The sequence below is a fragment of the Carettochelys insculpta genome, chromosome 23, assembly GCF_033958435.1.
Source record: "Carettochelys insculpta isolate YL-2023 chromosome 23, ASM3395843v1, whole genome shotgun sequence".
NCBI lineage: Eukaryota > Metazoa > Chordata > Testudines > Carettochelyidae > Carettochelys > Carettochelys insculpta.
This window is the reverse complement of record NC_134159.1, coordinates 12,205,259-12,229,858: the sequence shown is the minus strand read 5'-3', so window position 1 is coordinate 12,229,858 and position 24,600 is coordinate 12,205,259. Positions and strand designations below refer to the sequence as shown.

At 45.2% G+C, this 24,600-nt stretch overlaps 1 protein-coding gene across 3 annotated transcripts in view; it reads left to right on the top strand.

Moving 5' to 3' along the window:
* The first annotated feature begins 7,963 nt into the window (after positions 1-7,963).
* SLC25A33 (solute carrier family 25 member 33) overlaps positions 7,964-24,600 on the top strand; it is a 39,003-nt gene continuing 22,366 nt past the window's right edge. Inside the window, exons 1-2 of one of the 3 annotated variants that reach the window (XM_074975597.1) lie at positions 12,492-12,574; positions 17,545-17,643. Coding sequence is in view for 1 of the 3 variants with exons in the window: in XM_074975596.1 (XP_074831697.1) it covers positions 12,525-12,574 (50 nt within the window). In the remaining 2 variants the exon portion in view is untranslated. Of the gene's footprint in view, positions 7,986-12,491; positions 12,575-17,544; positions 17,644-24,600 lie in introns of those variants that run through there. The other 2 variants (XM_074975598.1, XM_074975596.1) reach the window with 2 other exon arrangements.

Below are 24,600 nucleotides of genomic sequence, written 5' to 3'. Positions count from 1 at the left end.
GCAGGGCTCCTGGCACACACTGGGTCAATGGGCACTAATACATAGTAACACACACTCATGCAAACAACTGTGGGATGAGCTCTCTTCTGCAGAACCTGCCCTGCCCACCTGTCCCATCCACACAAATGCTGGAATAACAAAGAGTTGCTCTTCTATATGCACATAACCCTAGATACACACATGCAAAAGGACTAGCCATTCTCCTATAACTCAGAGAGCAGGGGTAATCCCTCTCTTACATCTACAGCCATGTAAAAAAATCAGCACCTTTTAAACCCTAAGTTCAGCCCCAAATGCCATCCCCTTCCAACCTTAAGCAACCCTCACCCAGAGATGGGACAGTGTCCCTCCGAACACACCCAGAAATGTACAAGAGCACAGCCAAGAAATTAGTTATAACCCAGGAGCTAGCTCAGGAGAGCAGCTCCTGAATGGAACTGGTTTGCTCAGCCTGGGGAGAACACTTCAATCTCCCTGGACGCTCAGTAACAGATTTAAAAGTAGCCATCCTACAACAAAGAAATTTCAAAAATAAAGTGGAAAGAGAAATTTCTGAGCTGCAATTCATTTGCAAATTTGAGTCCATCAACCAAGGACTGAACAGAGACAGGAGTGGCTGGCCCCTTACAAAAGCAGTTTCTCTGCTCTCGATGTTCACACCTCCACATTAGCATCTGACAATAGGCCACATCCCCCAGATGAATGGACTTGTTTTCACTTCTCTTGATGTTCAGAGCTCCACATTCACTGCCAATGATGGGCCATTTCTACCCTGACTGAACAGACCTTGTCAGGTCTGGCCCCGCCCTTTACTGAGACCCCCTCTTCAAATCCTCCTCTGGAACCTCCCCATGCATGCATCTGACGAAGCGGGTCTTTGCCCACGAAAGCTTATGCTCCAAAATATCTGTTAGTCTGTAAGGTGCCACAGGACTTCTTGTTGTTTTTGAAGATACAGACGAACACGGCTCCTTCTCTGATACTTGTCAGCCTGGGGAGATTCCCAGTAACCTTTATCTAAGTTGGAAACACAAAATGTAGCTTCTTCTAGCTTGACCTGTGGGAGAGGTGAGAATCTGCTTCTGCCAGGTGACTAGGGATATATCTTCACTCGGTGGAAGATGGACCCAGTCAGGGTCCATCGTCCAGAGGTTCAATTTTGCATGCCTAATAGGAATGTGCTAAATCAAACTATCAGGGGATGACAGTCGATGCCTGTACTCCTCAATATCACAAGAAGTAAGGGAGGTTGACAGGAGAGTTTCTCCTGTTGACCTCCGTCTGTGAGGGTGGCCAGGTAAGTTGATTGTAGATGGGTTGATTCTAGCTAAGCAATTGCCATAGCTAGAATTGCATACCTACAATTGCCTTTAATGTCTACTGTAGACCTGGCCTGAGATGGGAGGGAAAAGCCAAAATGCCCAGCTTATGGTCAATGTTCCCTCCAAGTGCCTGTTGCAAAGGAGGCAGTTATCCTGGGAACTGGTGTTTCAAAGGGGCCTGGAGATCCAAGCCCCTTTGAAATGCCATGGTAACATTGTATTGCCACTGCACACGGCTGTGAAGGAGTGGGGGTGGGGGTAGCAACCTGGTCCAGGTAGAACTGAGGGCAGAATGCCCTAGTTCCTGCCCCTTCTGCCCTTGGCCCCACCTCTTTCAGGGCATGGAGCTGGGCTCCCTTTCCACCTTGCCCCTGGGACCCCCCAGTGCTGTCACCCCCCCCCCACATGTGTTGTGCACATCAGTGACTTTGGTGCTTTTAGCTCTTTCACCCTACATCCTTTATCCCGTGTCAGTAGCCAGAGCAGAGCTGTAATTAAATGCCAGGAAAGCGGTGGAAAGTGAACATTTCCTCCTAATTCTCTTGGATGGGGCTGGTTTAGGCATTGGGGATGATGTTTTCCTAAGCTTGGTCCAGAGCCCAGAAAGTCACCCCACCAGTAAGGGTGGGTTGGAATGCCATTAAACTGGTCCCTGCTGATGCTTTCATGGCCCATGGGATTAGAGCTGCATGATTTTTTCTTTCCAAAACACAGTTTGTGGGGGGGGGTCAAAAATGGAGACTCAGCAGTACAGAAACGTTTTGCAGATTCGCATGGATTGCCCCCAGTTGTTCACTTTGGAAGAAACTCCAGATTTCTTTCTGACATTTTTTAAATGAAATAGTTTGGTGATTTTAATTCAAAATGTCTTTGTCTCAAAATTTCCTGTCATTTTATTTTAACTCAAAACAAAACAAAACAAAAACCTCAAAATCAAAACAATTTTTTTTCATTTCAACTCCTTTTTTTCACTTTTCAGTTGAGAGAGAAATTTCATTTTCAGGTCCATCCAAAACTGTTTCCCTCCATAATTTTTTCAGCATTACCAGCACAACAAAAAAACCCTGCCATTCACATAGTTCTATAGGGCATTACACAGGTTCTTTTATTATTTAGTCCTGAGGGCACTGCAGCTCCTAAGTTGTGTACAGTTCACATAAGTTGTGTACAGTGTACCCTGAGATGGACCCCCCCAACCATGATTTATGAAAATTGGCTCTTGAATACAAATATGTATAACTCTGAGATGCTTTGGACAAAATACCTGTTGTAACCTATAATTTTAATGTTATAATCTGCTGAATCTGTATATCCCATTTTTGTGCATGTATCATTCTTGTATGTGAGGTTAGAAATATAGAGTGTATGTCTGTTTATAATTTTAAATGTGCTAATGAAGGCCATTACTGATGCTCCCCAGCCCAAACGAGTGGGTGATCAGCTTAATGACTTGTAAACAGCTTGTTCTTTAAGCCTAAAAGGCGATTGGTTCTGGAAGGACATGTGATTATATGACCTGGTGCAGAAAGCCATTTTTTCCCTGTGTTTTTCCATGAAGGGGGACTGCTAAACAAAAGGGTTCCTGCCTGGCGGAAAGTCTGTTTAAGCAATGGGAAACTTTCATCTCCATTATCTTCAGCTTACTTTGGAAATTGCTTGACACACCCTAAGGGGTGAAAGAACTGGAGACCCAATTTGGAATAAAATAATTTCTGACTCAAAGCTTTCACCTGATATGAGAATAGCTGTTTAGGGTAAGAACTTACATGTAACAGGAGTCTTAGTGGAACAGCGCTAGTTATGTGTTTTCCTTTTATTTTAATAACTCACTTTGATCTGTCTGCTTTTACTTATAACTACTTAAATCCAGCTGTGTTGCTTCATAACTCTTGCTTATAATCAAGCCCAGTGTAACTAGCTATTATATGGAGAGGACTACCACTGTTTCACTGATAAGGGGGCTTACCTGATGAGCTGTCCCTGTGCACATCTGGTGCACAGAAAAAGGTGGATTTATTTGGAGTTTTGATTGCTTTTGGGGGGGTAGGTTTCCTGGGTGCTGTGCCCTAGATCTTCTCAGAGCTGAAGTGAATCAGTGTCTGCATTGCTCTGCAGCGGGATGGTAACCTCAACTCTGTGTGTGGGCTGGGGGAGACCAAAAGAACTGGCCCAGCAGGACAGGACGGTGGGGAGCCCCAGAGATCAAGGTGGGTGTCAGTGGCATGAGCCACACATTGGGAACATCTCAAGGAGTCTTTTGTGAACGCACTCCATCACACACCCTGCATCTTTATTTCAGTGTTTCCCTTTCAATAAACTGGCTTGTTGACTTGATTGGCAGCCAGATGAGCAACCTAGACCTCCCCACTCCAGAGCTGCTCCTTTCTCGACTAGAAAATGGGCACTCTTCCTCATATCCTCCAGCCTGGAAGTTAGATCCTTCTTACTGGGCAGCAGGCACCCATGCCCTTGGAAAGTCATTCCTTTCTGGCTGCATACTTTCAGTCCCCACCCCTTTACGAGCCAGTCTCTTGTCTCTGGGGTCACATGTTCCCAGGAGCCAAGGGATGGAATTAGCTGCAAAGAGTGCACTGAAGTCTGTAGCAGGGAAGAGTACAGTCCACGTAATGAGGTGGCTGTTATTAGGTGGCATAGGCATGGGCTTGCAGTGTGTTGGTAACTAGCTGCCAGGTCAGGAAAAGTCTGGTCAAAGTTGAAGTGTTTATTAGTTTTTCAGAGGCTGTTGACCCTAGGAAGAGCTTCAAAGATCATATGATGGTTGGGTCAATATTGTCAGCAAACATAAAGGAGACACACCAAGCAGGCTTGCTTAGTTGCCTACGTTCTGATAAGCCTGCAAAGGTCACAGAGTCAGTTCTGAAGCTGGATAAGTTACCTCTTTTCCAGACTTTCCTGTCCCCAAACTCTCACATGGCCCAGTAGGATCGCTCAGAGGAAGAAGCATGCCATTGTTCTTTCTTACATACTTCACATAGTTCAGCATTCCCAGCACTGATCCCTACGTATATCTGGGGGACAGGCATGTCTATGGAGCTGCATAAACATACAGGACTTACCAAGGAGAACTACACAGAAAACACAAGAATTGCATGGAGTCTGGACAGAACAGACAGAAGACTCAAGATCCTGAGCTGCATGGAGACCATGCAGTCAGTATGTGTCTTCAGAAGTTGCTTCTCTTTGTGCTTGTTCAACTGCTACTTCCAACAGACATTTATGTATGCAGGAAGTGCGTTCGTAGGCTTCAGAGTGCCTACAGACAGCCATTTACAGTCCTGGGCCCACCAAGAATGCTCAAAGCCATACAAACCTTCCCTCAGTGTCCTGTTTTAGCCTTTGAGATACATCTAGCCTACAGTCTGCAGGTATGATTGCAGCTCCAGCTGACATACCTGAGCTAGTTTTAAGCCAGCTAGCTCAGGTCTGGAAGAGCAAAGCCATGGTGGCATGGGCAAGCCACAGGCATACTGTGTCGCTTTGTACAGCCTGCGCTGGCGCTTACACTGCTGTAGCTTCACTGCTGTGGTACTGGGCTAGTTAGAGTCAAGCTAGTTTGGGTGTTTCACCATGAGCTGCAATCACAGCCATGGACGATAGTCAAAGCAAACTCCTAGGGCTGGTGTACGCTGAAAAGAGGTAGCTGTGTCTCGCGGGTATGTAAAAAAGCCATACCCCTGAGAGAAGCAGTGAAGGTGACCTAACCCTAGTGTAGACAGTGCTAGGTTGGTAAAGCTACCGCCTCTTGGAGAGGTGCATTGACTACAGCAACGGAAGAACCCTCTCTGTATTGAGTTTCTGATCTGACATGCAAGAGCAGCATAGTTGTCGTGCTGGAGAGATGGTCTATACTACCTTCTTCTGTTGGCAAAACGTACTTTGCTGATGACTGTGAGGAAAACACTCCCAAGCGGTAAATATTTCACTGGCATAAGCGGCAGTGTGGACAGTGCTATGTTGGCAGCAGCATTTCTCCTGCTGATATAGCTACTATCGCTCAGCAACATTCCCTCTAATTTTTGCCATCCATATGTGGAAGAAATTGTGTTATGTGCACTGAGGTCGGTGCTGATGTATACCACCAGCAGAATCACACGCTGCTGGACATGATGCTAATCAGCTGGGCTGCATTTGTATCTCTCTGAGGTGGCTTCCCCGGGTCTCAGCTTACAGGGGACACGACTGCTTGGTGAGCTGGTTTTATGGTGCTGATGGGAGAGCTCTCTCCCATTGGTGTAGAGCAGCTACAAGAGTGAGTTACTGTGCCACAGCTGCATGATACAGCTGTGCTGCTTTAAACTCACTAGTTTACTCAACAAGGCCTTAGTCTCAGCAGAGGCCTTGAACAAAGTAGGCACTTGTACTTGTTAATGGGGAACTAAGCTGATATCCAGCAAACATCTTGATTAATAAACTAGAATGATGCAAACTCAACATGAGGCACAGTAAATGGATTAAAAACTGGTAATGTGATTGTAAGTGTAATTGTAAACAGGAGACCATTATCAAGCCATCATGTTGCTCGTGGGATCTGGTAGGGTATCCTGTAGGGATCTCTTTTTGGTCCTACACTACTTGGCGTTTTGATCAATGACCTGGGGGGAAAAAAATCATGACGAGTAAAGTTTGACACAAATATTGGGCAAATGGTCAGTGATTAAGAGAACACAAAACACCCAGGCTGTGTCTACACTAGCCCAAAACTTCAAAATGGCCATTTTGAAGTTTACTGATGAAGCACTGAAATACATATTCAGCGCCTCATTAGCATGCTGGCAGCTGTGGCACTTTGAAATTGACGTGGCTCGCCACCACGCGGCTCATCCAGACAGGGCTCCTTTTCGAAAGGACCCCGACAACTTCGAAATCCCCTTATTCCTATATGCTGTTAAGAATAAGGGGATTTCTAAGTTCCCAGTGTCCTTTCAAAAAGGAGACCCATCTGGATGAGCAGTGTGGTGGCGAGCTGTGGCAATTTCGAAGTGCCGCGGCTGCCAGCATGCTAATGAGGTGCTGAATATGTATTTCAGTGCTTCATTAGTAAATTTCGAAATGGCCATTTGCATGGCCATTTTGAAGTTTTGGGCTAGTGTAGATGTAGCCCCAAATTTGGGAGAGTTCAGACCCTTATTTCATTTGTCCCATGAGGGAGACATGAAGTTCAACTCTGGATTCAACCTGCAGAGGTATTACTACAGAGGCATCGTCAGGGACAAGAGAAAACTCACGTGTCTGCAAAAAGTGATAGGGTCTTTCTGCATATTGTAATGCTTTCCCTGAGATTAAAACATCAGTATTAAAAGCCAGACATTCCTCGTGGCTACCTGTCTGCCGGTAGGTGGGTATAAATCATTGCACTAATGTAAGGACAAAGTTCCTCCATTGACTTCAGTTGGATGTAAACTTTGGAGCTTGATATCATGTCTCCGTGAAATACAAACACAGATAATCACTATTGATATTCTCTCAGAAACATCCAACTAGATCACGTGGCTGAGTGCAGCTGTCTGAGCCTTCTCCAGGCCTGTCAATGGATGGGAAGGAAACTGCCTGGTTTAAATAGGTAAACAGAACTCTTGACTTTTACTTGGCTTATTCAAACAGCACAGATGCTTCCCCTGGTAGCAATGATGGGAGTGTCTAATGCAGGCAGCCTCAAACCCTGGTGTGGTTAGACAACCTGGTGGTAAAAATGCCAGGGCCCTGTCTACACTAGCATCCCTGTCATTGCTCCTGTGAGTGGAGAGACATGGTAACACAGGGTGGGTGGATCTTTTCAAAAAGTCTAGTGTTGACACAAGCCAGTGCAGGAGGGCCCTGACACAACCAGGAAAATCCTGAGTGAGTGACAGCCCTGTCTGGGGAGTGATCCCTACTCCACTTGGTCCTTATAGTTTAATATCATGTCATCATAAAACAAAGAAACACTAGCCACATGTGCTAGCACATTATTGTGAATTGTCAGTAACATGACACTTCAGTGAGATAAACAATTCCACAGCACACCTACTTTTTACTCATGCAAGAGGGGCATGGGGGGAGGAGGCATGAACATTTAAACCATGTACCAGCTCCAACAAGTTCCCGCCCTCCCTGCTTGCCACAGGAAGAGCGGGGCAGGCTCACCGCCAGCCCATTTGGGGCAGGAAGCAGAATTTCAGCTGCCTCCTGATACAAATAGGCCCCTGTTGGGTCTGCATTTTCCTTTGCAGCGGTTCTTTTTAGAGCCACTGTGAGGGGAAATTGATGAACCCCACGCTAGCTGGGACTCAGGCAGCCTTGCTGCTTGAGGCCCAGCTGCCGCAGGATCAATAATTCACCCCACCCCCACCCTCCAGTGGTGGCTCTGCAAAGAGCACTGGCAAAGGGAAATTGACACAATTTCATAGCACACTTGGACAGTTCTTGCAGTACATCAGTTGAAAACAGCTGATTGACACTAGACTACTTCCAGCATTAGCCCTGTGCAGGGCTTGTTCCAGAACTGACCGCTGCCTCTTGAGAGCTGTGCGAGAGAAAGATTTTCTGGGACTGCAGTTGGTGCCTTGAAACACATGACACTGAGATTGCTGGTGCTGAAAGGTATTAGAGTACCAGCAAAGTGCGTCACAGGTTGGAATCAGAACGGGACCTTTTATAACACAAGTAAGGAAGTTTAAATTTTCCCACCCACAATATTCCATTTTGCAAAGCTATTTATAGTCAGATGCTCCTGAATAACTTATATATAGTACTCTTCACAGCATTTGAGAACAGTTCTATTAATACACCGGGTTTACTCTGCTGTACAAATTAGTTTTATAATGACTTGCAACCTGTGGATTCTTATTTCTTGTGATGACAGGGACTGAACCAATTGTTTAATACTGTTAAAATCTGATGGCGCTTTTTGTAATGGTTGGGTTTTGCCCCTATGTCCATAGCTAAAGTTTATTTCTTGTGTTCAACTTAGCTGCCTGCCTCTGCCCCAGAGGTGGCTGCATTCCAATGAGTTGTATGTAGTTTGTGTGATCCTTTGTAGTGAAAGAGCCTGATTATTACCCTAGTAAGAAAATCAATATATCATGGGCATTCCAGAGAAAACATGCAGTTATTGATGTAAGAAATACCTTTGTCTCTAAACCACAACTTTCCTGTAGTTCAGTGGTTTGAAATATTTTTGGCAATGAAAGGGTAAAATGAGCGAGAGGTGGAACTGTGTGGTGGGTAGTTCAGATAATTGGCCTATAAGAGCACTAGATTTTATTCCTGACTTTTCCACTGACAGCTTGCAAACCTGGGCAAATTGCTATTTCTCTGTGCCTCGGTTTCCCCACCTGCAAATAAGGAATAATACCCTAGATTTTGTCAGACTTTGCAGTTAGGGTACGGTTTCCTTTGGTTATGGTACACATTCACGAGCGGTCAGTTTGGTGTACCCTTGGATTCCTTGCAGATGTTAAAATCTCACGTAACGGCATCTGCGAGTATTGCCTTCTATCATCTCTGCCTGGCTAAAAGACTCTGTCCCATCCTGGCAAACAGTCACTTGGCCTCAGTTATTATTGCCTTCATTGCTTCTCAGCTGGACCACAGCAACATGATAAACCTTCGGAGCATGAAAAGCCTTTAGCATGTGGGAAACTCCAGCTGGTACTGAAGGCTGCAGTGTTTCTCCTCAGGAATGCAAGCTGCTGTGAGCACCTCAGACCTATCCTCTGCTCTCTACACTGGTGTGAAGCAGTTGCAAAGTAAGTCCTTTTCAAGATGCTTCATGGCCTGGACCTAAGGATATTTAAAAAATCACCTAACACACTGAAATGAAGATCAGAGTTCACAACTCACAATGGAACTCTCTGGTAAGGTTAGAGCTGTATAGGAGGGGACAGAACTTGCCTACAGGCCAGTCTGAGACTGTGGAGTGAACTCATTGTCCTCCTGCCCAAAACCATCACAAATCTCATCTCCTCCACTCCAAGGGCAAGGCCCATTTCTGGGATCTGCCTTGGCTAACATAAACACACAGTGTAACTCACACACCTCTTGGGGCGATTCATTGTCCCATTTAGTAACACCTAGAACATTCACACAGTGGAAGAAGGAGTCTTTTCTCACACCTTAGCTGAGAGCCAGCTGGCTTTTAGCTCAGAATGTAGGAGCTTCTGCACTAAGGTCCTAGGTTCCAGTTGGGCTGTGGCAGGCGCATTTAAAAATACTAACACTGAAATAACCTAGCAAAACAAGATGCTCCTCTGCATGTGCTTCTCTCCTGGTAGGGCCAGGAGGAAAGAACAAACAAAGGTAGTTTGCTTAACTAGTGGACTGAAGTCAGACAATAGGGTGATAAGCATGGGAAGAACCTCTCTGGAACAGAGTACTTTGGGAAGGTGCTTTGAAATTTGTGGCTGAAAAGTGCGACATAAGTGAGCATTAAAGTGATTCAGACACAGATTCCTGGCACTAGCTTTTAGGGTCAGGTTACAAAGAGACACTGTAAGTGCTTAAAGAAAGATAGTGGTGCAGGAGGTAAACAGCACAGCAGTATTTAATCTGCAGGTTTGTACCCGAGTGTCTTCCGTCCAGATGCTACACTCATAAATATTGTAAAAACACTTGTTATAATAACCCTGTCTCCGGGTATATTTCTGAATTAGTGCTTCATTCAATATTAGAAAGTGTGCTAACTCTCTACAGTAATAAAGATGTGACACAGAGAGAGCCGTGTTAGTCTGCTTTCTTGTTTTGAAAGATGTGACACAGCACTGTCCGTATGAGCTGATATCTGAGCGAGGTGTTCTCTATCTGACACCTGCCTAGAAATGTCTGTGCTTTTGGCAAGTCTCTGCTTTCCCAACTGTATCTGGCAGGGAACAGAGGATGACTTGCTTATTAATTACTGTTTACATGGGCCCAAGATATTTAAACACAAGCCTAGTTTAGCCATGTGAAAAGTCCCATTACTTTCCTGAATCAGGCCCATAGCTCTACATGGCACACTGTAGGTATCACATCAGCCAAGGGCCCAACCATGCGTGGCTTTACATTTTGATTTATACCATCAACACGTTCAGTAAAACAAAGCAGCAGAAATATAGCACTTTAAAGACCAGCAAAATTATTTATTTGGTGATGAGCTTTCGTGGGACAGGCCCACTTCATCAGATCAATCTCATTTCCCAATACAGACTGTCCCAAGAAAGCTCATCACCGAATAAAACATTTTGTTAATCTTTAAAGTGTTACATTTCTGCTGCTTTGTTTTGCTGGAGTACAGACTAACACAGCTACCTCTTTGTTACTATTCAACATTCAGTAAAGACATTACAGATCCAGATCAAAGTGTCTGTGTGTTTTTTATGGGAAAGTTCATAGGCTAAAGCCCAAAGGAGAGGGAAGCATAGCTTAGTGCTTTGAGCATCAGCTGGCTAAACTCAAGAGTTGTGAGCTCAATCCTTGAGAGGGCCATTGGGAATCTATAGCAAATAGATTTTAAAAAAATAAAAAAATCTGTGAGGGGGTGTGATAGAGCAGGCAAGTGGCAGCTCTATGAGATGGTATATCTTCCTGTATAAATTTCACAAGGTAACTTTTTTGTTTTGCATGCTCCCATTGTGAGTAATAATAACTTGAGTAGCCATTTTGTGTGTGTGTGTGTGTTTGAGAGAAAGAGAGACTGTTGACAAGTCTTGTAATTTTGTCTGGTATTTTTTTCTTAAAGCCGATTGTGAGGAAGTCAGAGTGTTTTTTTAAAGTCAAAAGCCTCTAAACCCTCATGCCTATGGAGAAAAGTTGTGAAATGTGACTGCTGGGTCCCTGAAAGATTAAAAAAAAAAAACAAACAAACAAAAAATGAAAATAGAAAACACATTTAATGTTCTATCTTTAAGACAAACTCATGATTTTTGAATGACAAAATTTAGGCTGTCAATACCAAGCAGAGGGTTTCAATCAAATGCCTGGTAGAGGAGCATAATGAGGATGGAATGGCAGTTGACAGTTTTGGTGAGTGGTCTGAGGGAGAGGGAGATATCAGATGTGCAATGGAGGCTGACATTACTCAGGGGAAAGATGCAGCCTTTCCTTTATTTCATCTGAAATAAGTCAGCAGTAAAATACCTTTGGGACAAACTGCTTTCATCCTACCCAATCTGGCTCACTTCATGCAGGTATGGTAGTAGTATAATGCACTCAACTCTACTACCCAGGAACACCACCCAGCCAGGCAGTCACAAGGGAATGAGGATCAGATTAGATTCTCTTACCTCAGGGTGGCTTTGAGGTTGGAACTGTTCTACCCCACGCTATCAACCCTCTGCTCTCAAATCTGCACCCATCTGGAGGCCTAAATATCTGCAAACTGATCACCATATTGTAGCACCAAGAGGTGGGAAAAACTGCACATTTGCACCATTGCACCCTAGCTTTCATCTCTCCCAAAGTCCTGGCCCAGTGAACCCAAAATCCTGTTGTACAAGCTGATTTCACTGTGTCCTTAACGTAATCCAGTTCCACTGCAAAAACTGCCTCCTTGGTGGACTCACAGTCTCAGTGCACTGTCTACCTGCTTGCTGAAACCCCACGTCCACTTCTTGTTGCATATCAGATCCAAGTACACCCCTACCTGATTGCTCCTGTGCCCCCCCACACCCCTGCTGTGCATCCCAGCACCAATGAGCCAGCACTAAAACCATATTCTTGTACAACCTTTCCAATCTCATTGCACCAGCCCCAAATCTGCACCTCTGTTCCATGCACCCCAGCGCACCAGCCCCTGATCTACACCGTACAACCTCACTGCACTCCATCATCTCCCCACCATTGGCCTCCAATCTCCCTGTACCCAACCCACTGCACCCCCAATCTCTTTGCACCCCACTCCATTGCACCTCACAATCCCCCTACACCCCATCACACTGCACCTCACAATCTCCCTACGCTCCCCCACAAGCCCCCAGCCTCGCCCACCGCCCCCAGCCTAACGTAGCACCACAGCTTTCTTTTTTCCCTGTGACGTCAGTGCCAGCGCCCCCGCCCCGCCCCGCGAAGGTCCCAACCGCCTCAGGCCGTGGTTGGTGGGTTCACGCTCCCCGGCTTCACGTGACTCCCGAGGCTCCTCCCCCGTGAGGTCCTGGCCCTGTGCCCAGCCGGCGCAGCCGCATTGGGGAGATAGCGGCGGTGCCGGTTGCAGGAGCCGGCAGTGGAGCCATGGCTGGGGCGCCGCAGGAGAACACGCTGCTCCACCTCTTCGCCGGCGGGTGAGTGCCCGGCTCGTCCGCCTCCCCTCGCTCCCCCTCCCCTCGCTCCCCCTCCCCTCAGGTGCCCCGGTTCGGCGCCCCCTCCCCTCCCCTCAGGTGCCCCGGCTCGGCGCCCCCTCCCCTCCCCTCAGGTGCCCCGGCTCGGCGCCCCCTCCCCCCCGTCCCCTCAGGTGCCCCGTCCCCGCGCCCCCCGTCCCCTCGGCTCCCACTTCCCCGAGTCCTGGCTCGGGTCTCCCCCCGCCCCCCCCTTTCACGTCCCCCCTTCATTTTTCCTGCCTCGTCTGCGCTTCCCCCTCGGGCTGATCTCCCTCCACAGCCTGTTGAAAGGGAGCGGCTACAAAGAGGGTTTTGTCTGCAGAGGGTGAGACTTTGGCTAGGCTCACACACGTGGGACATGGCGGGGAGGGGAACTCTGCCAGCCCAAATGTGTCCATTCAGAGAGGACCCCTGTAGGACTGAAGAGTGGTTGGGGTGTGGGTAGGGATGGGGTTTAAACATAAATAAAATATATGGAGAGGCACATCGCACAGAACCGGACAGGACCTTGGAAGGTCATCGAGTCCAGTCCCCTGCCCTCTTGGCAGGACCAAGCACCATCCCCATTTTATTTTAAAATCTATTTGCCCCAGATCCCTAAATGGCCTTGGGTTGAACTCACAACCCTGGGTTTAAGAGGCCTGTGCTCGAACCGCTGAGGCGGATGTCCGTTTAGCTGCACACCCAAACCCCTACACATGGTAGAACATGCATTTTCATCCAGAGTCCACTCTGGGGGCTAGGGCTGACTGGCTTTCTCCTGGTAAGTGGCTGTATTTTAAAGCCCTGGCAGTATACTCCGTGATGTACAGACATGGAAGGCACAATCTGTGACCCAAAAGTTCAAGCTCTAGTGCTGCAGTGTCCAGTATGCTCTCCACTCGCCACGTGTGGTGAATAACATACTGCGTTGTGGCGAATACAGTGGTGGCCCTCCCATGGCTGTCGAGCCACAAGTGGCTCTTGGAGCCTTTAAATGAGGCTCCTCCTGAGTGTTGCCTGCCCACTGTGTGCACGCACCCCAACATTTGGTGGGAGAAGTTTGCAGCAGCAGCCCCTGCAGTGGTGGTGGCGGCCCTGGCGGCTTTGGTGAGTTGCCGGCATTGAATTGGAATGGGGGGAGGTGTGCTGGGGATGCCTGGTTCTGGGAGAGTGGGGCGGCATTTATTTAGAGGGGAGGGAGGCTGGGAGTGCAAATAATGTGGCAAATATGGAAAGATGACAGCCACAAGTGTGGTGATCTTTGAATTACTATTGGATACTGCTACTCTAGTACAGGCCAAAACAGTGGTGATGTCTGGAGGTGGTCTGAATCATAGCATGTACCTGATATTACCAATGCAGTTCTGGTTTGCTCTGAGAGTTGTGTTTTAATCCTCATAATCTCACTGGAAACTTTCCCTTTGGGTTGCAGTTTCCCATCCTTTTATTGCCAATAAATGTTGCCAATGTTGATTGTGCAAACACTTGTAGCTGTGGTAGTGTTGCTTTCTCTGTCTCCATGTTGCCTGTTATTGATCTGCTGGGTTTTTTGTTCAATCTTTTTAAATCTTTCCTTGTCTCATTCATCTCCTTCCTCTTCATTCTTGTTGTTTGTGCTGGTCCAATAGGGCTTTGTAGGCTGTTGCTGCTGCCATCTTCCTGCAGTGGTACTGTATTGCATCCTAGCAAAATAAAACCTTTCTGCATACTGCATCATTGGGGGTAAGCAAATCTAAAGCCTTATGATTGAGAAGGGAATGGTGGAGGTATTTTTCATGTGGTATTGATGGCACCAGCAACTCATGGTCATAGGGAGGTGCTTAGAACCCTGGTCAGCCATTGGTATGGTCTTTGAGGGCATTTTATATAGCAGCCACTTCTGAGGGTGTTTCGTATAGGAGCCACTTTATGAGAATGTGTTTGCACTGGAGTGCCAGACCCCCAGTGATGTCCTGAGCAGCTATTGCCATTAATATAGAGAAGATGGAAAGATCCATGAAGTAGTAACATAGTAATCTGCGTTCATTCCTTTGGTGGCTGAATGGTTAGTTCTTCTCCCTGGCCACAGCCCCGCTCCCAATCTCTAGAAAAAATATGTATCTTCCTTCAGAACGTGCCAATATGAGTGAAACTTAGACTCTGTGTAAACACCTGTTCTAGACCAATATCCCTTCTAATCTTTCCCATCCATCCGTGGAATATTTCTTTTTATGTGCACCAAGACATGTGCAAAACAAAAAAAACAAACCATCACTGTTGGTGCTCTGCTAATCATCTGGGCTGCATTTGAATCTCTCCTGAGCATCCGCACAGGCACACTGGTTGGTTATAGGGAACACAAACACTTTTCTTGACCTTTCAGTTTGTGGTGCATGTTAACTATTCCAGATAGTGGAAAGGAACATTCTTCAGACGTGTGTTACATATTTATGCTGTGAAGCTAGTTCAGTTTGTGACAGGGTTACTAGGTTCAAATCTATAGTACAGAAGAGACCAGGTCCTGAAAAAGTATGGAGGCTTGGCCCATGAGCATATTCTTTATTATAATGACTGGATACCTGGAATTCTGAGGTTTCTTTCAGATGCTGGTGCTGGGGGATGTAAGGGTTCCTTAATTTTTTCCATCCTTGGGCAGAATAAATTTTATGTGCAGTAAGGCATGTGCAGAAGTGCAACAGTAGAAGCATATGCTGCCTGCTGTGGGTGCTCTGCTAATCAGCTAGGCACCACCTAAATCTCTCTGGGGCAGCAGTACAAGTGCTCATCTTGCAGGGAATACTGGTAAGGGGTGTATTTTATTTTTCTTGATTTTTAGGAGAGGGAGGATTATCTGTGAGTATACTATAAGGATGGCTTGGGAAAGATAATAGTTTGTTGTGGCTGACTGCATGCTACATTTCAGTAGCTTTAAAGCTTTGTGTTTTATTTCTTGATTACATAACACAATTCAGAGGCTTTTGCTTGACGAAGACATGAAACATAAAAGGCAGTATCTACCCAGTTGTGTGTTTCTGTGCTGATCTGCTAGGTACTAAGACTAAAGACTTTTTGTGTGTGTATCATCAAAATTATTAAAATGTTCTCTCATTGTCTTCATAATAAAAGCTAGATACTGTGCCAGGGCTGGCAAATTGTTATGACTGGTTTGCAAGGCTGCTGGTTGGCAGTAAAAGGTTGGAGTGTCTAACTTGATGTGTCTTGGGACTGAACTAAGAAAAGCCAGTTGCATTTGCTATAATATCCAACCGCACGAAATTACAAAATCACATACAGCTGTCACATTTTGCTGTATTTTTAAACGACTGATTAGATACTAAGTTGGGGGTGGGCAGTATTTTTTTGGTGGGGGCACTCCTAGAATTTGTAAGTGATCAGAGGCCACACTCTTCCATGATATTAATGGAGGAGGTGCAGAGTTTGGGATGGAGGTTGTGTGCATGAAGGAGGGGATTGTGACCTGGGCAGGGTCCGGGGATGGGGTATGAGTGCAGCAGAGGATTCTGACTTGGAGAAGAGGTGTGGCAAGGGGTGTCGGATCTGGGAGAGGGTCATGAATTGGTGTAGGGGTGCAAGAGAGAGTGCAGGGGTTTGTGTTGTAGCCTTGGGTAGGGAATTGGGGTGCAACATCTGGAAGGGGTATGAGTGCAAGAATAGGGCTGTAGAGAGTTTGGGTTACATGGGGTAGGGTAGTGTGTTGTGGGATTTTAGGGGCTGGGGTGCCAGAGGCAGGTCCTGGCCAGGAAGAGCTTTCCTGGGCAGGTTCCAGCCAGCAGCCTAGCAGGTTCCTTAGCCAGGCTCCTTGCCTGCTCTGCCTCCACACGCCACTCAGAGCAGCCGGCTACAAAGGCCATATGCTTCTCTGAACACTGAGCCCAGGTAGAGGGAAAGGAGGGGTACTTTGCACGCTGCCTCTCCTGCAAGCAGGTAGCTCCCATTGGCCAGGGAGGGGGCAGCACTCACGGCCTTCCCTCAGACTTGCAGCATTTAGAAAAGCACAGGCCCCCGCAGCCAGCTTCTCTGAGTGGTATTTTGAGATGGGGCAGGCAAGAAGCCTGGCTGTGGGCCGGATCCAGCAGCTTGGTGAGCCATGTTTTGTCTGTCCCTGTACAGGGAGGTCCTTAGGATTTATGGAGCTTTATGCAGTGCTATTAAACTGGTGCTTCTATGCCCGACAGCAGCCTGGGGTGTGTGTGTGAGAGATTTTTATACTCTTCGGCAGCACACTAAATATTTTTTAAAACAAATTTTAAACTGAGGTCCTGTAGACTAATATAGTAAATTCTAGTAACAGAGAGAGAGCTGTTAATCTATATACTATCAAAATAAAAAAGCAGTCCAGTAGCACTTTAAAGACTAACAATAACAAAATAAATTACTTTGTTAGTCTTTAAAGTGCTCCTGGATTGTTTTTTTTTGTTTTGATAGTAAATTCTGAAACTGACAGGAATTGGCAAATGCCTGTTAAGTGCCTTCATTACCACTTGAATGGCTCTTTCACAGGTTTTGCCAATAGCTCTGGCAGGCTTCTTCACTTAGGGGTTCCCAACGTTTCCACTAGTGCAGACCCCAAACCACCTCCCCCAAACCATTCACGGACCCTCATCTAGGGTTTCTGTATAAAAAAGAGGACACCCCTGAGAGGGAGTGCATCTGTATCGGTATCCACCACCTCTTGTTTTATTGTGTTATAATATATATTTGAGAACAACAAGAAGTCCATATTTAGTAGTCTGTAAGGTGTCACAGGACTTCTTGTTCTCGACGATGCAGACTAACAGGGCTACCTCTCTGATAATAGTATATATTGTACAATTAATACAATGTGAGCTGGTAGATACTGATAGAGATACTTTCTCTCAGGGTATCCTCTTTTCTGAGAAGTCAGATATGGTAACCTTACCAAAACCAATTCTGTTTTATATTATTTTTATTTATCTTTTATTTTTTCACAGATCCCCTGCAATATCCTTGTGGTCACCCAGGGGTCTGCGGACCCCAGGTTGGGAACCACTGAACTAGATCTTCTCCCCAGGAAGCAGAACCACAGAAAGGTATAGGAGTGGGTACCCCAACAGTGCCCCAAAATTTTCAGGGACCTTATGCAACTGTGGATTCTGTACTGCCCCTGCACTAAATCTTGCCCTTATTTGTGTCTCCAATTGAGGTCAATGGGAGCTGCAGGAAACCAACCAAAGACAGAGTTTAGCCTGTGTTCTCTAGGCAGGTTGACAGACCAGCACTAACTGAACTTGGGGGAGTGTTTGCAGAGAATAATTAGAACTTGTTGCACAGGCTGTAGTTAAAGAGCAAGGTTGTGAAACTGTGTAACCTAATGTTCCAAAAGATGCCAGAAGACCCTGGAGACAGAAGTCCTTTATTTAGCAACAGACCAGTATTCTGAGATGGAAGCAAGGTTCCACTATTAACTTGATTAAGATGAACAATCCCTAACATAAAGGCCACTCAGGTACTGTCACTTAGCAAGTACTTAAGTAGAAGGTTTGCAGTGCAGACAGATGAACAATACAAAAGGGGTTTACAATGGAAATTGACAGAGATTCTTGTGTTTATTTAGTGGCAGCATCCACATGATTTTTCTTTTAAGAATTTGAACCATAAAATGAGAGAAACACGCAGTTTTTTTTAATATTACCATAGAAAGTTACCCAGGAGGAGAAAAGAGAGCTTTTGTAACCTTTTCATCATATAATCACTTTCAGAACATCCAGGATCCTTTATATCATATGCTGAACTTTCACATAAAAATAAGTTAAAAATGGGGAAGACGTTTACAGCTTTCTAAAAGGTGGAGGCCGGAACTCTCTGGGAAAGTTGGTTACTCAGAAATGCGAGGAACAATTGCAACTTCTTATCCTCTTAATTTTTCAAGTTAGCAATACTGATTCATCAAGAAAACCACAGAGCTGTTTTCTATCTTTCCCCTTCTGGCTTGCAGTTATATATGTTGCCGTAAGTACAGTAGTGTCTGCATCCTGCTATTGAGATTAGGGGCCCTATTTATTCATGAATGCAGATAATAAATATTCCTATGCAGGGTCCAGGTGCCCTGATGTAGTCATATATACAATAAATGTAATGAAAGTGATCTTTAGCAGCATTAAAATAATTTCCACAACATCTGAACCATCTACTTCACCGTCTGACCTTATCTTCTCCAGAGATCCCATTGAACAGGTGCCTTTTGCAGTGTACGTAGAAAGTCACTTGCGCTGCTTTGGACCAGGAGGGGTCTGAAGTCTGAGCCCTCACAAATAACACTCTGCCAGCTGCCCCCTTATTTTATAATGAGGGCATCTAGCACAAGTACCCTTGTGACCACAGGTTTGGCTGTAAGGCATAGGGAGTTGGATTTCAGGTCAGGTACTGCAGAGGTACATAAATTGAAGGGGATCCCTGTCTACCCTTGCTGTTAGTCACCTGTGTTTAATTACTAACTGTTCACACTCCACAGCAGTACAAACCCAACTGGTGTGAAAGAATGTACATCACTGTCCTCTATTGGATTGGACTGCAATTGCTCAGCTGTGTGCATTGTCTCTGTACTGAGAAGGCACAATTGTGATGAACATCACAGAAATATATATAAAAATGAAAATAACCAATAGTGGCAGCGCCTTTCTCTTAAGCTCACAGCCTGTGGTCTTGAGGGCAGAGGAGCTCTGTGAAATTATAATGTTGTAGTGATGACGATTAAGTTCCTTGGTGGTCACAGAGTGGTTATGCTATTTAAAATCTACAGTTCTTACCATGTGACCAGCCCCTTCTCTTCTGCTCTGCTGTAGGCTCTCTGCCCCTGTGCATCTGTCTTCCTGCTTTCTCCATTTGAACTCTTTATACACTGACTTTAAATTCTTCCTGAAGACCATCTTCTACCAAGATACTTGAGGGATTATCCAGCCGCAATGACTAGCACAATAGGGTCCTGGTCTAGGACTGTATGGATAGATAATTCCCATCAGAGTCTCTCTTTGATGGTGCAAATAGGACACCGGTCTTGCCAGCACCTCCACCTAATCAGATCCTTGCCTATGATTCACTGAAGTCATTGGGGCTCTCACAGAATTCCTTGCAAAACCGGGGCCCCTAGAATAAGGAGGACTCACTTTGCTAGTGGGAAGCATTAAAAAGTGGGCACACTTAAAAGTTTCTGTAAGATAAATTCTGAAGTTAAACCCCCTTTAATGACAGTTTTACAGTCAAGAGCCTCTCACCAATGTTGGTGATTGAGCATTTGTATTGTGGCGATAGCTGCAGTGTCCTATTGTGCTAGGTGCTATACTTATACACAAGTAAAATGGTCTTCACTCCATCCAGCATGCAAGCTTAGCTAACTGTACAGCTTTGATGCTATCCAGTACTTCATGTGGATGAGAATTTGAAGGCCCTTTGTAGTATCAGAGTCCAAGTCCTGTTAGCTTTAGTGTAATTATAGGCAGTCACAGTGCTGCTTGATGATTTCTTCTTGCTTTTTATTGTTCCTTTTAAGGATCACCTAATGCCAGCAAAGCAAATCCTCTGGTGCTGTGAATTGGAAAGATGAGTCTGAGGCAAGAAAGATTTAGTCAACAGCAAACAAAAACGAGTTATAAATTGAAAACCAGAACTGAACCTAATTGAGAGTCTGGGTTCCTTCTGGCCCTGATTCTACACTAGTAAGTCACTGGAAGGTTTGCTACTGACTTCAGTGGGCACAGCATCTGGCCCTACAGCATAGTGAGTATGTATTAGTGGAGTTTCCTTGGAATCATTCCTTTGGAGGCTGTGATGACCCTTCTTTCCCCCTCCAGAACTGGCAGGGGACGTGTACATCATGCAGCAGAAAGGCATTATCAGCTAACATCTTGATGGCACAAACACACATCCTGCATTTGGAGCTTTACCTATGTGAGGAAATTTAACCAATTAGACCAATCATGTGAGTAAAATTGTGTGTGCACCTAGGTATTTCCAGGATTAGGGTCTAATTTAAAACCTCTCCTGCTTTGCAGAGTCCAAAAGGAATCTGCCAATTGAAGCCCTCTTGAAAAGACTGGGTTTGCAGTGTGTCTTGGAGGTCAACCAGCTCACGCTATTTCAGACCAAGATGTGGGGGGCAAATTCCAAAGATGCAGAAGCTATAAGGACTCCTCATGGATAGTATTCCTGGCTGCTACTCAGTTGCATACAAAGGTTTTCTAGTTTGGTCACTGCCAAAACTTTTAACGGCAGCCTAAATACAAATTTCAAGTTGGGAAACCCTACGCTAGTGGTTCCCTATCTTTTCAGTAACACGCACACTTCAGTGAGACAACTCTAGAGCACACCTACCTTTTTCAGCTGAATCGATAGCTCATAAACATCACATTTACTATGGTTACTGTCTTACTAGAGAGGTTTGAAACATAGTCTGTGTCTACACTAGTCCAAAACTTCAGAATGGCCGTTTACTAATGAAGCGCTGAAATACATATTCAGCACCTCATTAGCATGCAGGCGGCCGCAGCACTTGGAAATTGCCGCAGCTCGCTGCCGCACGGCTCGTCCAAACGGTTCATTTTTGAAAGGACCCCTGTCAACTTCGAAATCCCCTTATTCCTGTGAGCAGATAGGAATAAGGGGATTTCGAAGTTGACAGGGGTCCTTTTGAAAAGGAGCTATGTCTGGATGAGCCACGTGGCAGTGAGCCGCAGCAATTTCGAAGTGCCGCGGCCGCCCGCATGCTAATGAGGTGCTGAATATGTAGTTCAGTGCTTCATTAGTAAACTTCGAAATGGCCATTTTGAAGTTTTGGGCTAGTGTAGACATAGCCAGTAGTACAAAGCTAAACAAGGATCAAATGCATTAATGTTTCACATCCACAATACAATACGTCATCTTAGACAGCAAGCACCGAGATATTTTCAAAATATGCTCAATGCCATTTTAGGGATGTTGAGTAAACGAGTAACCACTGAAAGCAGCTCCCCTCCCCGCCAGCCTACTGGACCCAGTACATGGCATTTAAACCAGGTCTCAGCTCCAGCAGGCTTCTGCCTCCCTCTCTCTCCCTGCTCCTTGCCACAGCAGGGAGTGGGTGCAGGCTCCCCACCAGCTTGTTTGGGTTGGGAAGCAGCACTTGATAACTTTTGTGGTGCAAACACTAATTCTTAGAACTGCCTCTGGGAGGTAGATGAATTAGTTTTTTCCTTCTTACAGATGGGTAAACAGAGAGACTGGTTAAAATGACTTGCAGGGCCACATAGCAGGTTATGGGCAAAATCTGGATTAGAGTTCGATGCTCAGTATACCAGTCTGTGTACACTGATAAGAAAAGAGGATTTTCTATTTCTTGCATACTGTCTAAGCACAGCACTCATCTGAGGAGCAGGACAAATGCTTTGCGAGAATTCATGTGCCTGGTAACAAAGTTATTAGTTGGAACTTAATTGAATTTTTAATAGAATTAAGGGTCTTGTCTGCTTGTCTTTATTTCATTACTTGTTTTAATACAAGATCTGCGTCAGGCCCTGACTGTGCATAAGCTTATTTTGCTTAAATTACCAGATAATCTAGGAAACAATGAGTTCAGGTGTCCTTTCTGATAGAGTTTTGTGTTTGGTTCTGGAGTTGTGCACCCAGACAAGGTGGTTGGGCTGCTGTGACAGTTTCTTTATGACAGAGTCATTGTGTACTAGGGCAAACATTTAAGTATGAAAGTTCTGCAGAAACAGTGGGCAGTAAGGGAAGAGATGCACAGTCAGATTTTCAGTCCAGCAACTGGATGTATCTTTTAAATAAAGCATTTGTACCTACAATAAATAAATGAATGAATAAGCTGGCGTAGTTGTATACAGGTTCCCACTAGTTGTTGTTGTTATGACTGCTTACTGGTTGCTTTGTGTTCCTACTGCTGTGTCCGATGGGAATTATTGCATGTCATAGGAAAGATCCACTTCTCTTGTATTCATGTCTTTCTGCTGCCTGTAAGTCAGAGGTGAGAGTAGAGGATACTTTTACCTACCTTTTGACCTTTCTGATTCTGGACTGCTTATCTTTCCTAACTAAGAGCAAATCAATTGATAAATGCTTTTAACTTTACAAGAGGCTGATGCAATAAAAGTGCATATGTTGCTGAGGAAATAAGATTTTTGCAACTGGTACATCAAAGTAATTTCAAATAGGGATGTAAAATCCCATTTAATTAGTTAACCAGTTAACAATAAGCTTAACTGATTAACAGATTATATAGGAAGTGCAGATCAGGGCTTCTCTGTCTAAGCTGGAGTGCCTGTGAGTCACAGTAGGCCCCACAGGACTAGAGCAACACCCTGCCTGTAGTGCACAGGGGGCTGCTTCAGCTCCCACTGGTTAACTGTGACTGGTAAGCCTCATCCACTAAGGGCCATGGTATCCAACACATTAGCCACATGTGGCTGTTGTGCTGGTTGTGTGTGGCTAGTTGGCTTGAACAATAAATATATTTCCAGAATAATGTTGCTAGTTGGATATAGCGTGGCTACTGCTTCAGAATTGGTTTAACACCAAAAGTTTAGGCTGACGTTTACCATTGGACTGTTAATATCCTAATTTTAACTGGCACAAAGTCTCAGTGGACATGATCACAGCTGTAGCCTTCTCTTGGGAAACTTAAATCCAACAGTGTATGTGTAATCTGGTACTGCAGGGGCTTGTTTGCATAGCTGTTTAAGGTTGTTGCCATTTTTCCTTTTCCCAGTTGCAGGCATCTGAGATGCTCTGGGAATGCTAGAAAGTACTTCCTTTATGCAAAGCAAGCTATTTTCAGCTGTCTTCCCAGGAAATGGAACAGAACAGGGAGACATGGTGCAGGGAAATTGCATGTGGAGGAACATCAGCTGATCAGAACATGATGTTAATTCACTGAAGGACCTACTGGAGCTGACCTGCAGAGTATTTATGTTAGCGACAGAATTTGCTCAACCTATTGAAGTCCAGAGACAGACTCTCCTAGATCGTGTTATGCTTAAAGTCACTCTGGTAACCTTAGCCAAGAATGCTAATGCCGACATTAACTCATTGTGCTGTGCACCCACTTATTCCAGAAAGTACTTGTAGAAGCCACATACATGGTTGAGTTTACTGAATTAGGAGCAGGATGGGAATGGGTTAGAATGACAAGGAGGAGACAGTAGCTAGAAGAGAGAGACTGGGAGTCTGAGAAGGTTAGAGAAATTACATAAGATGTTAATGTAGGAATCCACCATGTTACATGCATGGGGGGCTTTCATCATACAGCTATTCAGCAGGGGTGGGATAGTTCAGTGGTTTGAGCATTGGCCTGCTAAACCCAGGGTTGAGAGTTCAATTCTTAAGGAGGCCTTTTAGGAATTGGACCAAATAGATGTCAGGGGTGGTGCTTGGTCCTGCAGGGGCAGGGCAGGGCAGGGGACTGGACTAGATGACTTCCTGAGGTTCCTTCCAGTTCTGGGAGATGTGTGTGTGATGTCAACCCTAAGCTATATTTTTAGAAGCAAGCTGAACAAAATAATAAAACTGGATATAGTTTTCCTATTGTGTAATCTATTGTCTATAAGTAGTTAATGTGATTTTTGTCCTGTATATAAAATAAAGAATATATAGCTAGATTTTTTGGCATGGTGCAGTGTTGTAGGGTTACCATATTTGAACTTTCAAAAAAGAGGACACTCCTGAGAAGTACATTAATACAACGTGAGCTGGTAGATACTGATACAGATACACTCCATCTCAGAGGTGTCTTCTTTTTGTGAAAATTCAAAGACAGTACCACTAAGTGAGGGCTATTCCTGGTTCTACCGTAGATTTCCTGTGTGACCATGGGCAAATAACTTCACTGGTCTGTGCCTCAGTTTTTCCATCTATAAAGTTAGAGAACTCTTCCTTTCTCTCCCCCATTACACATCTTGTATATTGTAATTTGTAAGCTTCTTGGGGCAAAGAAAATCTTACATTGCCTGTAAAATGGGGCCCTGATCTCAGTCTAAGGCATGGGTCAGCACCCCCTGGCAAGG